The sequence below is a fragment of the Biomphalaria glabrata genome, chromosome 15, assembly GCF_947242115.1.
Source record: "Biomphalaria glabrata chromosome 15, xgBioGlab47.1, whole genome shotgun sequence".
NCBI classification, from domain to species: Eukaryota; Metazoa; Mollusca; class Gastropoda; family Planorbidae; genus Biomphalaria; species Biomphalaria glabrata.
In genome coordinates, this window is record NC_074725.1 from 26,157,191 (window position 1) to 26,175,202 (window position 18,012).

General features: G+C 37.7%; 2 protein-coding genes across 3 annotated transcripts in view; one reads left to right on the plus strand and one right to left on the minus strand.

Annotated features, from left to right (window-relative positions):
* Positions 1–8,049, plus strand: part of LOC106080168 (tyramine/octopamine receptor-like) — a 284,539-nt gene extending 276,490 nt beyond the window's left edge. For both annotated transcript variants that reach the window (XM_056012526.1, XM_056012527.1), the window contains one exon: positions 4,641–8,049. In XM_056012526.1, coding sequence (XP_055868501.1) covers positions 4,641–6,214 — 1,574 coding nt within the window. In that variant the 3' untranslated portion in view covers positions 6,215–8,049. The remainder of the gene's footprint in view (positions 1–4,640) is intronic.
* Positions 8,050–9,524: 1,475 nt separating this feature from the next.
* Positions 9,525–17,207, minus strand: LOC106080173 (transmembrane protein 256 homolog). Its single transcript, XM_013241497.2, has 4 exons — positions 16,805–17,207; positions 13,935–13,972; positions 12,943–13,023; positions 9,525–10,442 (listed from the first exon to the last, which is right to left on the minus strand). Exons 1-4 carry the CDS (start codon positions 17,013–17,015, stop codon positions 10,299–10,301), a joined length of 474 nt encoding a protein of 157 aa, XP_013096951.1. The 5' UTR covers positions 17,016–17,207; the 3' UTR covers positions 9,525–10,298.
* Positions 17,208–18,012: the final 805 nt, after the last annotated feature.

Consider the following 18,012-nt stretch of genomic DNA (forward strand, 5'->3'; position numbering starts at 1 on the left):
TCAGGAACATTCTGAAATTCTTACCCGAGGTTCGAACTTTTCGCCCTCAGAAGCCACGCGCTAGACCACTCAGCTACAATCAATTTTACTGCTAACTAAAGTATTAAATCGGTTTACGTGCGTGAGTGAGGCGCTGTTTCAAACCTCTGGCCGTTTTCTTGGTTTAAACATGAGATGGAAATAACAGACCGACGTTGAAACATTTGTAGATTTTAAATGAGAATAAACATGAAAACAAAATCTATTGAAAACAGACCAAAACAAAACAAAAAGATTTCTCTTATCTTCGTCTGCTAGAGACGTGATGTGCTTATTTTATAGACGTCATCCGAACGCAGTGCACTGGCCGGGAGAATTTATTTGTTTAATCGCACGTTTTGGAAGTCGGCGAGAGAGAGAGAGAGAGAGAGAGAGAGAGAGATGGGAACAAGAACTAGAGATGGGGAGGTTGTTTGAAAGAGAGAGCGATAGAGTAGGGGAGGACTGAGATAAAGAGAGAAAAATTGATTGTTTGAGGGAGAGATTGAAAAGGTAAATAAAAATAAAAGAGGGAATACTACATTAATAGAAGAAGAGAGAGAGGGAAAGAGAGAGAGAGAGAAAAGAAATGGAAAGAGAGAGTAGGAGAAGATGTAAACAAAGAGGAAAGGGAGGGAGAGGGTAAGAAAGAGAGAGAAAGGGGATGGAGAAAGAAACAGAGAGAGAGAGAAAGGGGATGGAGAAAGAAACAGAGAGAGAAAGAAAGAGAGAATGCAGTAATTATCCTACAAACTATGTCCTACGAAACCTCAGGTAGCCCTGAACAGGTGTCCCACGAAACCTCAATTAGCCCTGAATAGGTTTCCCACGAAACCTCAATTAGCCCTGAATAGGCGTCCCACGAAACCTCAATTAGCTCTGAATAGGTGTCTAACGAAACCTCAATTAGCCCTGAATAGGTGTCCTACGAAACCTAAATTAGCCCTGAATAGGTGTCCCACGAAACCTCAATTAGCCCTGAATAGGCGTCCCACGAAACCTCAATTAGCCCTGAATAGGTGTCCTACGAAACTTCAATTAGCCCTGAATAGGCGTCCCACGAAACCTCAATTAGCCCTGAATAGGTGTCCTACGAAACTTCAAGTAGGACTGAATAGGTGTCCCACGAAACCTCAATTAGCTCTGAATATGTGTCCTACGAAACCTCAATTAGCCCTGAATAGGCGGCCCACGAAACCTCAATTAGCCCTGAATAGGTGTCCCACGAAACCTCAATTAGCCCTGCATAGGTGTCCCAGGAAACCTCAATTAGCCCTGCATAGGTGTCCTACGAAACTTCAATTAGCCCTGAATAGGTGTCCCACGAAACCTCAATTAGCTCTGAATAGGTGTCCGACGAAACCTCAATTAGCCCTGAATAGGCGGCCCACGAAACCTCAATTAGCCCTGAATAGGTGTCCCACGAAACCTCAATTAGCCCTGAATAGGCGTCCCACGAAACCTCAATTAGCCCTGAATAGGTGTTCTACGAAGACTTGGAATAATTAACTAGTAGACCACCACATCAATCAAAATTTCTAAAAAGAAAAAAAGCAGTTTTCGGTTAAATACTTCCGTTAGGGGAAAAGTTTGGGTAACAATGTCCTACAGTGTATATCCATGGCTTTTTAAAACGAGGATTGGACTTTACAGTCAACTTCGAGTCCATAGGAAATGTAAATGTGCTCATCTTCGATAACGAAGGAGGGAGGAGCTATATATATAATATATATATAATCTATCCATGGGGAGTGTGTCCTACAGTATTGAGTTGGCACCTTTGGTTTAAGTGTTGTGATTCTTTTATGTAACGTTTTTTACATAGTACGTCAACATGTTTAGTTCGCTGTGGTCTCCCTTGTGAGAGAGGAGGATATCTGGGAGAGGAGGGTATCTGGGAGAGAAGGATAACTAGGGGAGGAGATTATCTGGGAGAGGAGGATATCTGGGAAAGGAGGGTATGTGGGAGAGGAGGATAACTGGGAGAGTAGAGTATCTGGGAGAGGGGGATATCTGGGAGAGGAGGATATCTGGGAGAGGAGGGTATCTGGGAGATGAGGCTATCTGGGAGAGAAAGGTATGTGGGAGAGAAGGATAACTGGGAGAGGAGAGTATCTGGGAGAGGCAGATATCTGGGAGAGGAGAGTATCTGGGAGAGGAGGGTATCTGGAAGAGGAGGGTATGTGGGAGAGGAGGATACCTGGGAGAGGAGTGTATGTGGGAGAGGAGGATATCTGGGAGAGGAGGGTATCTGGGAGAGGAGGATATCTGGGAGAGGAGAGTATCTGGGAGAGGAGGATATCTGGGAGAGGAGTGTATGTGGGAGAGGAGGATATCTGGGAGAGGAGTGTATGTTGGAAAGGAGGATAACTAGGGGAGGAGATTATCTGAGAGAGGAGGATATCTGGGAAAAGAGGTTATGTGGGAGAGGAGGATAACTGGGAGAGTAGAGTATCTGGGAGAGGAGATTATCTGGGAGAGGATGATATCTGGGAGAGGAGGGTATATGGGAGAGGAGGGTATTTGGGAGAGGAGGATATCTGGGAGAGGAGGATATCTGGGAAAAGAGGTTATGTGGGAGAGGAGGATAACTGGGATAGTAGAGTATCTGGGAGAGGAGGATATCTGGGAGAGGAGGATATCTGGAAGAGGAGGGTATCTGGGAGAGGAGGATATCTGGGAGAGGAGGATAACTGGGAGAGAAAGGTATGTGGGAGTGGAGGATAACTTGGAGAGGAGAGTATCTGGGAGAGGAGAATATCTGGGTGAGGAGGGTATCTGGAAGAGGAGGATATCTGGGAGAGGATGGTATCTGGAAGAGGAGGATATTTGGGAGAGGAGGGTATCTGGGAGAGGAGGATATCTGGGAGAGGAGGGTATCTGGGAGAGGAGGATATCTGGGAGAGGAGGGTATCTGGGAGAGGAGGATATCTGGGAGAGGAGGGTATCTGGAAGAGGAGGATATCTGGGAGAGGAGGATATCTGGGAGAGGAGGGTATCTGGAAGAGGAGGGTATTTGGGAGAGGAGAGTACCTGGAAGAGGAGGGTATCTGGGTGAGGAGGATAACTGGGAGAGAAGGGTATCTGTGAGAGGAGGGTATCTGGAAGAAGGTTTCCATGCTTTATTTAATCGCCCAGCTACAGTTTGATTGAAATATTAAATGAGAGTCCCTCATACAAGTGACAAGAGAAATAACTCCATAATTAACCACAAAGAGTATTGAGCCTTTTCGTACTGAAAGTTACCTGCTCTTAGTTTACACTTTGATTTGAAGATCCAGACAACGTTATTACAAAACGTATATGAAAATTGTCTTATTGTCATTTCTCCCACACTCATTCTCGCATAAGCTCTATTCGTATAAAGATAATATCTAATAAAGGGAGATAACAAAGTATTTCAAAAGAATGAACAATTTTACAGAAGTTGTCCTTCCTGCGAACAAAATTTCGTTTCTTTTTAAAGCCTATTTGTTTATATTTCTCGCTATCAAAAGAGATCAATGAGACACTCAGTCATTATATGTAACCTTAGTTGTTTTTTATATCCATAGATTCAACTTCAATTTACCTGATAATTTAGCAGAAGTATCGGCGCATTGCCTCCCCTTAATTCGTATTAATGGAAATTGAGTACACGCAAAACACTCCTTGAAGCCCTCCCGGCTCTACTCCTGCCTTTCCCAAGACCCCTCATTTCAGTTTGGTCGTAAATCTTCATCAGCCTTATTTATGCCATTCCATCAAGGCTATCATAACTCTAGATCTTCCATTTCCTTAGCCACTTCATACACTTGATAGGAGTGTTTTACTCGAGAGTATTGGACTGGATGGAGGTGTGAGGCTCATTTCAGGAATGCTCTTAAATGTTATAGTCTTTGATTCTTTTTATTTCTAGAGCTGCTAGATCTGGGCGTTTTTTGTTTTTAATGGTGGCTTAAGAATCATTCCTCATTGTCTTATATATATCAATTTCTCTCTCTCTCTCTCTCTCTCTCTCTCTATATATATATATATATATATATATATATATATATATATGGCCTGAATATATATATATATATATATATATACATTTATATATATATATATATATATACAGGGGCGGACTGGCTATATGGGCAAATGCCCGGTGGGCAGGTACTTAAATGGGTCGATAGGACCACAGTAATCATCTTCTTCTTTGAAATCACGTCTGCATTTTATAAGATAAGGGCCGCATGGATGTCATTAAGGCACGTATCAAATTGTTAAAGGTTTTATTGTATTCTCTAACAAAAGTGGCCTTCTGAGCGACGTACTTATATTCATTGTATGCATGTTGTACAGCTATCGAGACATTATCAAACTTAACAAAATGAGTTTGAGGACAGGTAGACCTAGAATTGGATGCCCATCATATAATATACAGAATATGGGCCGGAAGAAATAGAAATGCCGGGCCGATTTTGACACCCAGTCCACCCCAGTTTATATAGAAAGACAACTTACATAGAAAACCTTGGAAAGATAGATAGATAGATAGATAGATAGATAGATAGATAGATAGGATAGTTGGATAGATAAATAGAGTATTCATAGTATAACTTTATTCATGTATTTATTGGTCTCTTCTTTTCCAGGTCATTGGATGTTTGGACTTTTGCTCTGTGATTTCTTCGTGACTTCCGATGTGTTGATGTGTACGTCCAGTATTTTACACTTGTGCACTATATCACTGGAGAGATATATTGGAATTAGATACCCACTTTGGACTAAGAATAAGTCAAAGCGAATTGTTCTGTTGAAAATTGTGATGGTATGGACAATAGCACTGGCCATTACGAGCCCCATAACTGTTCTGGGTGTGGTTAAGTCTGAGAATATCCTTCAAGAGGGCAGATGCAACTTGACCAATGAGCCTTTTCTGATTTACGGTTCGATATTCGCTTTCTTCATCCCTCTGGCCATCATGGTGTTGATGTACGGTTTGACGGTCAATATGCTGAACAACCAGGCCAGGCTGGGATTAAGACGCGGGGCGGAGGACGGAGAGGGTCAGCCTATGATCCGTAGATCGACCAGTCGAAGAAATTGGCAGACGCGGCGTAAGTTTTACGGGAGAGAGCTTCTGAGCGTTTCGGCCGCGTACACATCTAGCCGAAGCGAGGATTACGAGTGTGGGAACGGCTTGACCTGTCCGGTTATTCACCAACGGTTCGGCACGGTGAATGGCAGCCGGAACAACACGGTTCCCCTCTGTCACCACCACGCCCATCACAGTCACCGTCATTACGAGAACAGGCTGGACCCTGCGTCGGCGGCGTCGGGGAACGCTAATTTGCTGGGGAGTAACAACAGCATCAATAACTTACACAGGGGGCGCAGCGGAAACAACAACTCCAACAGCGGAGGTGGTTGCGCCCCTGAGAGCAATAATGTCGTCCTTAACAACGCGCTGAATATCAGACGCGGGAGGTATGCTGCCCAGAACGGGAGGAGTGGTTCAGCGTACGCACCGCGCGGGTCTCCCCCAGACTATCCTTACTGTAACGGACACGAAGAGGATTTGCCTTCAGAAATGATCTCCGACTCGAGAAACTGCTGCTCCTCCATTCTTTCCTCGTCATCTTCTTCATCCTCGCCTTCTTCCTCGAGCCGGGAGCCCAAGCGACTCCGGGAACTAGTCCGCAAGCACCACGTGGCGGTCAAGGCCGCGAACATTTTATTAATGAAGCGTGAAGACCAGCCTGTGATTCCTATGCCATCTCTAACGCCCCCCTCTTCCAGTACGTACGCTAGTGTCAGGAGGGATAACTCAGTTCGGACAGAGCAGAAGGCTTCAAAAGTTTTGGGAGTAGTCTTTATGATCTTTGTTATCTGCTGGGCGCCATTTTTCACAGTCAACATCCTGACACCGCTATGCACGAGCTGCAACTTCGAGTCAACGTTGGTGACGGCCTTCGTGTGGCTAGGATACGTCTCCTCTACCCTAAACCCCATCATCTACACCATCTTCAACAACATCTTCCGCATAACTTTCATCAAACTGCTGTGCTGCAGGTACCGGCTGCTGCATCGAGCCAGGCGTACCAGCAACCTACCGGGTCTAAGAAACGGCATGATGGGCTGCAACACATTTGGCGCCACCCCTGTCAGCATTAACGTACCCTCCACAACTCCAACTGCAACAATGATTGAAGAATCGAACTGCTAAACTTTTTGTTTTATACTTGGTACTTAGGAGATTGCATATATACAAATTAATATCTACCATAATGTCAATGGTGGACTATCAAAACAGTTTAAGAAATAACTAACTATTTAATCCTTAAATCCTTACAAGGTCCAAAAGATTTACAAATCTAGTTAAGTTACTAACTGTATATTTTGTTTAGCCAAAGGGCCCCTCTTATCCTAATAACTGTTGTATGGATGTGGCGAGTCTAAGCTTAGCAGTCTGTAAGGAAACCTTTTTGTATCTTTTCATCCTCCCCAAAAGAAAAAAAAAATTTAGTCAATGAGTTTCTAGAGGGAGGTAAGGTGGGTTTTGGGGGGCTTGGTGGCTAAGCGGTAAAGCGTTTGGCTTCCAATCAGATGGCTCTCGGGTTTAAATCTCTTTGAAGACTGAGATTTTGAATTTTTGGGATTTTCAGGACGCCCCCGAGTCCAACTCGCTTTAATGGATATGTTAGTTGGGAAAAAGTAAAGGCGGTTGGTCGTTGTGCTGGCCACATGACACCTTCGTCAACCGTCGGCCACAGAAACAGATGACCTTTACATCATCTGCTCCATAGATCGTTAAGGTCTGAAAAAGTTATTCAACTTTAACTTAGATAAGGGTTAAGGCTATATATATCTGAGGTCAGATAACTCCTCCCGTTAAATACGCTGTGGAGAGTGCTGGGCTAGTGACTACATGAGGGAGGGGGAGTGGACAGAGAGAAAGACATGGAGAGAGAGAGAGAGAGAAAGAGAGAGAGAGAGAACGTGGTAGAGAGTCTAAGTGAAAAGAAATGAATTTTCATTTTGTCTATGTTTGCATGGTGGCTATATGTTAAAGCGTTTGGCTTCCGAACCGAGGTGTATTCGGTTCGAATCTCGTTAAAGACTGGGATTTTCAGGGCTCCCCTGAGTCCACCCAACTCTAATAGGTACTTGAAAGGCGGTTGGTCGATGTGCTGGCCACATGACACTTTCACTGACCGTCGGCCACAGAAACAGATAATCTTTATATTATCTACGGTACTCTCTAGGCGCATGGTCCTAGAGGGGAAAATGTTATTTGTCTATGCTTGTGAACATATACTGATGCCAGGGGATAAAAAAGACTTGTATGAAAGCCTCGTGGTCCTAAACTCTTTTATGCAGATATTGGTCCACCATTCTGTATGTATTAAATTTTTTTTTTAATAAGTTAAAGACAGGAAAATATTATATATGGGAATATGCGTAGAAGTAAAAGCAAAGTGGCAAGGAAGGCGATCGAAATAAGGTCTTATTAAACAAAAAATACATCAGAAAGAAAATCGTTACTCCAAATAATACGAATTAGAAAAAAAAAAGATTTACGAATAGAAAGAGAGTAGAGAAGGGAGATAATTTCATTTTCAAATAAGCTTCTCACTCAAATACTCTTGAGAATACAAAGCTTTGCAAAATATGCATGCAAATCTCTGCGATCTGTTTCAATTAAACATGCAAATTATTCTTAATTTGTTCTGTCCTATGATTTCCATCTCATTAAGAGACACACACACACAGAGAGTGTGAGAGAAAGAATAATGTGTTAACAGTTTAGAGACCCTCTCTTGTTTTTATATCTGTTTATAATGAACTCATACTGGTGATCCTATATTGTGATGATAATATCTATAAAGTCTTCTTGTATTGAAACATTGTACATTAAAATCGGATTAGACCCATCTCACTCATTTCATATTGTTACATGTATGTTCTATGATGAAGGCTTGAATAATGTATCTATTTATTTATATCATGATATGGCTTGATCTATTTATTATTTAATAAAATCAATGTCACTGTTTCAAAGTTTTTTCTTCAACACTAAGTGATGGTCCATTACATGTCCAGTGTGGGGCAGTCAGGGTTTACATAACTGATTCAGTAGTTTACACTAAGTGATGTTCCATTACATGTCCAGTGTGGGGCAGTTAGGGTTTACATAACTGATTCAGTAGTTTACACTAAGTGATGTTCCATTACATGTCCAGTGTGGTGTTGTCAGGGTTTACATAACTGATTCAGTAGTTTACACTAAGTGATGGTCCATTACATGTCCAGTGTGGTGTTGTCAGGGTTTCCATAACTGACTCAGTAGTTTACACTAAGTGATGGTCCATTACATGTCCAGTGTGGGGCAGTCAGGGTTTACATAACTGACTCAGTTGTTTACACTAAGTGATGTTCCATTCCATGTCCAGTGTGGGGCAGTCAGGGTTTACATAACTGACTCAGTAGTTTACACTAAGTGATGGTCCATTACATGTCCAGTGTGGGGCAGCCAGGGTTTACATAACTGACTCAGTAGTTTACACTAAGAGATGGTCCATTACATGTCCAGTGTGGTGCAGTCAGGGTTTACATAACTGACTCAGTAGTTTACACTAAGTGATGGTCCATTACATGTCCAGTGTGGGGCAGTCAGGGTTTACATAACTGACTCAGTAGTTTACACTAAGTGATGGTCCATTACATGTCCAGTGTGGGGCGGTCAGGGTTTAGTAGTTTACACTAAGTGATGGTCCATTACATGTCCAGTGTGGGGCAGTCAGGGTTTACATAACTGACTCAGTAGTTTACACTAAGTGATGGTCCATTACATGTCCAGTGTGGGGCGGTCAGGGTTTACATAACTGATTCAGTAGTTTACACTAAGTGTTTTTGTATAGTGCATATTTCAAGCACAGTGCGCTCTATCTCTTCTGTGGACCAGTGGAAGGAGAGGTATCTGGGTGAAGGTTTTCCCTGCTGCCATTAGGTGCTCAGCAAACACAACGCAACACAGTTTGGCTTTTGAACTTAAACTCCCTTGATAGGTAATCAAGTGGTTTAACCCTCTCAGTCAGCCACATAGCCCAGTATATAGTGCAATTACAAAAATAATGTAGGCTCAAGGCACTATATACCATAACAGACTTAAGGGAAGAAGAGTTAAAATGGCAAAATAATTTAACTTGATTCTGAAAAGTATTCTAAATGTTCTTCTAGAAAGAAGAGAACCTTGTAGGAAGCGAGTTCCAAACCTTAGATTTGTGTACTACAAAGACCTGCAAACTCGATGTTTTGGGCACAACTAGTGCAACCCAGGACTGAGTGACCTACAGAGTGATCAGTTCACCAACTTCATGGAGTAGCCAGTCAATCTGTAAAGACATTTTTTATCTCTTGAATACTTTTTTAAATTTTGAACATTTCAGTCAAAAAAGTGTTAGAACGTTTTACAATTTTATAAACAGTTTATTTTGTGTTCACATTATAAATATAATCACTACAATAAATCAGAGATTGGTAAAATCATTTTATTCACATTTTTTTTAAAAATACAAGTCAAACAAGAATAAATAATAATTTTAAAAAAATTAGCTGTGTAGAAAATGCATCACTTCTATAAGCTAAACTAGTCTAAGGATAAGCTGTGATATTATTTCACAAACTAAGTTTTTTTTAATAGATGCCACTTTGCGCAACAAAGGTATAATAACTTTTATTTCAAACTGCACGAAGTTGTTGTTTTTTTTGACTAGATGAAAGGAGTGCTTTGGCAAATCCTTAATTTAGAAGAGGCTAAAATTAATTGAGATTTATGGATGTGTACAATAGAGTGTACATTTCAAACACTTCATCAAAAGTGTAAATATAATACTTATTCATCCATTATAACAAAATAACATTCTCATTAACTTGTCAGCATAAAACTAATTAGTTACCATTATATTTCAAATTTTAAAAAAAAATTATATTTCAAATATCGAAACAAATGTTTGTTCTAATGAAAATTGCCATAAAATGATCAAACTTCTGAAAAACAAAATAAAAAGCACAACGTTTACTGACTTCAAGCTAACGGTATATATACAGTTACTTCCCTTTCAACATTTCAAGGAAAAGCTACATACATTGTTTAAGATTTACATCGTTTCAAATTATGTTCGAAGGATATTTGTTTACACTAGCAACATTGCTCCAATTTACAAAAATAAACAATTTCTTGAAAACTTTCATCCATCTAAGAATGTTTCTAATTTTTTAAAAAATGCCAAATCTGACAATAGGAGCATTTAAAGTGCAAAAGAAACCCAGGCGAAAATTAAAAGAAAGCCTCCGTAGGGTGTTACTTTTCGGATGGCCATATTGTTAGTCATTGCATGATAGTAGCAGCTACCACAGAAGAGCACAATACCAGCAGTCATTAGAGATCCAGTCTGTCGAGTGGAAGAAAAGAAAAGCATTCAAAGTTTTCCACCAATGAGGGTAATAAATACAAACTTGTTTAGTTCACTTTTTATTTGACTAGCTTCAATAATATAGAAAAAAAGAATATACTAAGTTATACAAAAACATAGGAAATGGTCATAACAGAGCTCCTCTATGCTAATGATTGTACCCTAGCTCACAATGAACATGATCTCCAGCTCATAGTCAACGAATCTGCCGCCTCTTTTGGTTTCTCTATAAACCCCGGAAAAACAGAAGTCATGTTCCAGAAGTCACCCAATATGATCTACTCAGCCCCAAAGATTACCGCAAATGGACAACCCCATAACGTGACAGACCACATATCTAGGAAGCATAGTATCAAATTATGCATCAACTTTCAAGGGAAAGTCAGGACACGTGACATTTTGGTGGAATAGCTCGCTCCACCTGTCTACAAATATCAGTGTCTACCAAGTAGTGGTTCTCTCAAGCCTTTTATATGGATCTGAGACATGGTACTATACAGAAAGCAACTAAGACTTCTGGAACCCTTTCACCAAAGATGCTTGTGTTCCATCATGGACATACGGTGGTAAGACCGCACTACAAACAGTGATGTCATTGCAAATGCCGGTATTGACAGTATAGAGGGATTCTTTTGGTTTGACAGGGCACATATCCCATATGGGGGTCGAAAATATGCCTAAAGCAGTCTTTTATGCTAAATATTAATATAAAAACTGAAAACAAAGGATCAAGCATGTGCGACCTTTAACATTAACATTTGACATTTACTTTACCTAGGCATTTACTTTTACTTCATAGATAGAAATCTATTAATTAATGGAGCTTTTTTTAAATACATTTTTCTGAGACTTGTACAAGATAAAAAAAGTTTACAGAAGAAGAAAAATAGATAATGTGGATACTGGATAGTGGATTATAGAGACTTCTAATTTATAACTAAAAACTACTTGATATATACAAATAAACTAAAATATCAAAGACTACATTCTTTATATATTAAAGATTACAAAAGTTTTGTCATTTCTTTTTAAACTCTCAATCATCTTTAAGCTGAAACTTAAAAGGTAGCAGACTCTATTGCTAAAACTTTTTGCTCGGCAGTCAGAGTAAGACCATGAACTGAAGTTTTATACTTGTTACATGCTTAGCTCTTCAAGCTACAGGTCAAGAGACAATTCAATGTTGGATTAATGTAGAGAAATTGATGCAGCACTAAGCTTGAACAAACCATCATGCCTAACAAACCATTGGCTATATCTTCCAGATAGAAGGATACATTTAAGGTAATTCCAAATTAAAGAAAATGCATACAATGTGTCTTACTTGATGTGTACCCTTAACTCACAAATGAAACTCATAAATGAATAAGAAAGCAAAAAAAAAATAATTCCTATCAAATTTATAAATAAAGAGAAATGGCACCAGAATCAAAAGTGATATATTCCTTAACTATTTTAATAGCTTCTAGTAATTAAGATGGAACCTATTTGATTTTTAAAAATATATTACTGACATACTGACTAGGATGGTAGTAGGCAGGATTCAAACTAGGGACCATCTAGATGACCCTCCAAAGTGCATACCACGTTATCAGGCAATCTGTTCACTTTCATCTACACTAATTCATTCCGCTGGCAATGAAGCTACAAGCACTTTTTTAACATCTATATATTATTGAGAACCAAAAACTGGCCAGAATTGCACAGTCCACAGCAGCACTTGCAAAACTCAAAACAATCTGGAAAGTCAAAGGCATAGCCCACGACACTAAAATCAGACTGATGAGCTCCCTGGTCTTGGCCAATCTTATATGCTTGCAAATTTCAGATGCTGACTGCAAAAGTAGAGAGGAGGATCCTAGTAATGGAATTGAGATGCTTTGGAAAGATCCTAGATTTCACATACAAAGACCCCATCACAAACAAAGAGATTAGAAGCAGGATTAATACTGTGATTAGACCACACGATGACTATGGCCATGTCACAAGGGCCTAAGTGCTCACAAAGACCTTCATTTAGGGATCAATACCAGGAAAAAGAAGAAGCAGAAGGAGAAAGCGATGGGAAGACAAGTCCAAGGCAACAGAGAGAGAGGAATGGTGAAAGACGGTCATTAGATCTTTTGTGGTGCCCCAATGGTCCAACAAACTAAGAGATAGGTGAAGGTGATGACTATTATAATAAGGTCCAAATTTCAGTAGTAGATTAATTCCTTGTTCTTGCTATTGACACTAATTCTAAAGTTTATTTTTGTTTTATAAAAGTCAATAACTCATTAATAACATTTAATCAAGTCTCACAGCCAATCTTCATAACATTAGATTAATATTGAACACTAATGTTAAGTTTAGCTCTATAAAAGATAAAGCACTAATACAACTGAAATCAGAGCTCTATGACCTGTGAAAAAAAAAACATTTTAATAAACAAGAGTACCAAATAACCAAGTTCATAACATTTAGATCAAACAATACTTACCAGAACTGGCTTCCTGGCAAAAGGAACTGCTAACAAAGCCAGAGTGTGGATAAAGTGATATTTACTTGCAATCTCAAAAGTCTGGAAAAATTGTTACACAATAATATAACTTGATATATTAATAAATAAATATGCATCAACTTAAAGACACACATATTTTAAATGTTTTGATATTGTTCTATTTGAAACTTTTTAGTCTATGTTCTAGCAGTAAATATTTGAATTAACTATTAGGTAAAATCAACAATTATTATTCAGTTCTTTTATTGTTGATTTTCTATATTTTTTGTATTACTAGTTGTTATGCTCTTCCGCGTTGTCTAGTACTTGAAAATGTAACTAAGTCCAACTGGAGGTAACACTGAACTCAATACTGGAACAGATAACACCGATGAAAGGCCAACAGTCGATAAATAGAGTCGACGCTGGTGTTGAAACAACAAACACTTTTAATACTTAATACGGGTACCTCTATTACTAGCTGTCTATATAATTCTTCTTATTCTTACTGTAAATAAGAAAGGGTCTTGATTCTAAAGCGTCGCCTATAGAGTTCTTGTTTTTTTAACTTTCTGTCACGTCACTTGTCACTAAGTAAAACTTTTCCACTTATTCCCCGAAACAAATAACTAAATCCTAATCATGTCATAACATAATATATAATGATAGAAAAGTGTATTTGCATTTCACTAATACATTGAATTGCTTTAATTCTTCCTGTCTAGTTTGACAACTGATAAATATTATATAGCTCAAAGGTACAATTACGTTAGTTTTTTTTTAAATCAGTATGTCATCACATAAAGGCTGTTAAAACATACCCACTATCCTCCACTATGGTACCTCAAACAGTACATAGATAAACATTGAAGTTTAAGCTTAGGAATCATATGTAAAACAAACCCTGCTAAAAGTAGCCATTACTTAAGTAGTCATAAATTTAAAAAACATTTTTACATAAATTAAAAATCTTTGTAAATAAAACCACTTGCCTCTTTTAATCTTTGATCTATTTCTTTTTGTCGAAAAACTGGAAAAGAAAAAAAATTATAATATGAAAACTAAAAAAACAACAAAACTTGTGATAATACAATATACAATTAGCCAACTGAATAAAATAAATGAACCCTGATTTAATTATACATACCATTTTTTTTTTACTTTATATACTTAAAAAATCAAACAACCATATTCGTCCCACCCCTATGTCTATGTGGTAATGTAATTCAGCCGTTATTAACATGTATATACTTATTCCATCATGTGTCCTCCTCTTTAGGACCTTTGTCTACCTATCCTCCCTTTCCTTTATCTAGCATTCAGCTGAATACTCAACACCTAATGAGCGCTAGAAAGAGTGGCATCTCTAGAAGTAATAAGAACTCAAATCATTCTTGAATGTGGTTATATAAAAGGGAAGGTAATTATTATCCTGTCCTTGGTAATTACAATCTAATAGGCTCACCAATAAGAGTATAACCAGATAAGCAAGAAAAGCCGAGAAAAAAAAAAAGTAAATGTTTAGTAAATCAATTGCTAGTTCCCTATAGAAAGAGGAAATTTCAAAGTAAACAAATTTAAAATATGAAGAGAATATTAACAATATGTTACTATCCTATAAATTAATTGTTGGTCAACCAAATGTCAATGAGCCATCATTGATGTGATCCATTTGTCAGGTGAACCAATTGTAATGAATAAAATGTCTTTAAACCAATTGTCAAGGAATCCAGTCCTCCTACAGGAGGTTCAGGTTAGCATTTAATACATGTCATATTTGAAGGAAAGTCTGAAACTTGAAGTCATAGACTTGAGAATAACTTAGAAACTAGTTTCTAAACTTTAATAAATGTATAAAATATATATTTATAAAAATCTTGAAATTTAACTATTAATTTAGTAGACTGCTTATAAATCTAGACTACAGTTTTATACAGTAGCGTAGCTAGGAATTTGCATCATTTGGGGGCCCCCTCTCAAGTGGAGGCCTGAGGGGATTTTCAAATTCTCTTCCTCACTCCCTGACCCTAGCTACATCTCTGGTTATACTTGAAGTAGGCCATTGGACATCGTCCAGTGTGATATGGAAATGGTATCATTTTATCTCAAAAACTATATAGATTATATATATGTAATTTTGTGTCTGACAATAAAATTAAAAAGTCTCCGTTTTGTATTTAAAATAAAAAATGTTTCAACAAAAGTGGAATCATATCTTTAACGTGTATATATATATATATACTAACGAATTCAAATGGCTCTGGATTTATTTTTTTATATTTTTGACAATTATATGTGTGCATGTTTCTGGTGTAATTTATGAGGAAAGTAGGGTGGATCTTTTAGTTGTGTAGGCTGAAGAATTTCTGATGAAGACATGAGGTGATCAATTCAATAAATATTGTTGTGAAAGTTAAAGAAGAGGAAGACTAGTAAGAGCGGTGAGACACACAACAAGATTTGTGTGTATTTAAAGTGAGTTATAAAATATATTGCTTAAATTATCATTTCACTTGTGTTTCTATATATTATATATATCAACTTAAAAGTATAATCTATGTAAATTTAAAAGTAAAAAATTTTTTTTTCAGTTTACTGTTTTTAAAAGAAGCTTGCTCTGTTTATTTCTGCAGGACCGAGGGGGGTGGCAGTAGGCCTGTTATGAACCAGGGACCATCGAGAAAACAGAACGTTAGTCAGCGTACATGTGACCGCACAAGCAGGCAGCTTTTGAATAGCATTCTTATAAAAATTATAGTATATATATATAATATGCCGAAATGCTTAATTGATAATGCATATTTGATATACTTTTTTTTTACATCTTCCCAGCTATATCTATATCATTTTAAAATTTAAATTAAGTAAGTAATAAAGTAACAGTGATGCCCTCAATTTTGTCAAATTTTTGACACTTATCAAGTTCTTTGTTACCTTATTATATTAATTTCAAAAATATCCTCCCGGGTAAAAAAAAACAACAACCTTCAAAAAGTTTAAAAAAAAAACATTGTAAATACTGTGGCTTCCTTTCTGAAATGAGAAAATAGAGTCTTAATAGACCTACATCAGTACATGATCTGATCTTTTAATATCATCATATTTCTAATCTAGACTAGACCTACAATTTAAGTCTACTAAGTAGTCTTTAGTCTAGTTGCTGATATATGATATATACAGAATTACCATCTAGTCTACTTATAAATTTAGACTTTTTATTTATATTGTATTATGTATATATACTACAAAATAGTTAAATTTGGTTCGAAATCATTATTTTTCTTTTAACATTAAGTCTAGATATTTACTAGACTAGATCTATAATTCTATGCTGACTTTACTCTACTCTATACTAGGTTTTTAATACACTTTTTTTCTTTTTTTTCATCACACTGGACTGGTCACTGTCAACATCAAGGTCATTTAACCCCCCCCCCCCCCCCCCAAAAAAAAAAAAAAAAAAAAATAGGTCTCAAATCAGCCCTCTAAGTTTAGCTTGATGGCTAGTAGAGAGAGTAAATTAAATATTATAATAATTTTATAATAATATTATATAGATCTAGATGCTATTATAATTCATATATAATATAGAATAGACTAGGTCACTCTAAGATCTTTAACTTTAGTTTAGACTTCACTTACTAGAAATCTAGATCTATATATCTAGACTTACAGCTTATTTATTAATTTATTATTACATAGACATAATGGACAGGCCTGCTATTGAGAGAGGTTCTGAACAAGGCAAAAAAAGGCAGGAACAGAGAAAGACGGTCGACAAATCTTGCCTGGTGCCCCAACGGTCCAACAGACTAAGGGATAGGTAAAGGTAAAAAAAGACATAAGAACTAGTTCTATATACCGTGTGAGCCATAGGCACCCATTGCTACTGCAATAGCACCAGAAATGCCAGCTATGCGAATAAAAAGCCGAGCTGATCGAGGTATGACAAACATTTGAATCTCTCGGACGATAGCCTCTTGGACCTCTTCCTTTCGACGTGGTAAAATGCGAATTAACCCGTTGAAAGTGCTGTTCAAGCCGCCAGCTATACCGTTCAAAATATCAGCCATACGCAAATGAAATGGTTGTTTCAATGTGTCAAAAGTCCAACAGTTCTGGCGTTACAATTTTGTGGTAGATATATCCAACGTAGATCTAGATCTAAATATATATATTGTAATAGTCCGAACAATACTAGGTCTAGAGTCTAGATCTAGATCTATAGCACGGTCACGGTGACTGATTTAGACCTACATCGCACTTTTTCAGAGTAGTTTCCCTTTTAGTAAAAAAAAAATGTTTGGCAATAAAAATAAATGAATCGCAATTTTAGTTTAAAATATAAATAAAAACGATAGGCCTATTTAGATAGTGCGAGTTTATAATAGGGAATGCAATTTTATTAGCGGCCGGAAAAGACGCTATTAGTTTTGTGTGGCCTGTCTGTCCAACTGTCCGTCCGTCCCGCTTAGATCTGATAAACTAGAAGAGAAAATGAAAATCGGACATCATGATACTTAAATTTAGATCATTCAAAGTTCTGATGCAACGGCTACTTTTTTCTTTTCCAAAAGTGAACCATCTAGTTTTTAAAATTATATATGCAAGCAGATTTTTCAGTGAAAACCTTCAGGGAAAGTAAGTCTTATTAAACTTCATTCATAGATTCGCGCATTGGTACAAAACATTTGCATCTAAAGCATGGGTTCTCAACCTGTGTATCGCGACCCCCTTGGGGGTCGAATGAAAAATTGCCAGGGGTCGCTAAAAATCCCCGGAAATTTGAATTATTTGTCTATTCATCATTGAAAGTTTTTGTGTGTCCATTCTTACGTGCTGTAACAAGCAGATTTGAATGGTACTTAGTATTCAAACTATTTCATATCCAGTTCTAAATTGTGTTGCCCCTTCTTCTTCCATTTCCAAGAACAAATCTTTGCGCAGCAAGGTTTTCCAGCTTGTTAGTTTATAAGTCCAAATTCAGAAGCAGACTTGTTACAGATATTGACATTTGTTGTTTCGAATGAATTCCTGATCTGGTGGAACAGAAACAAGCTCAACCTTCAT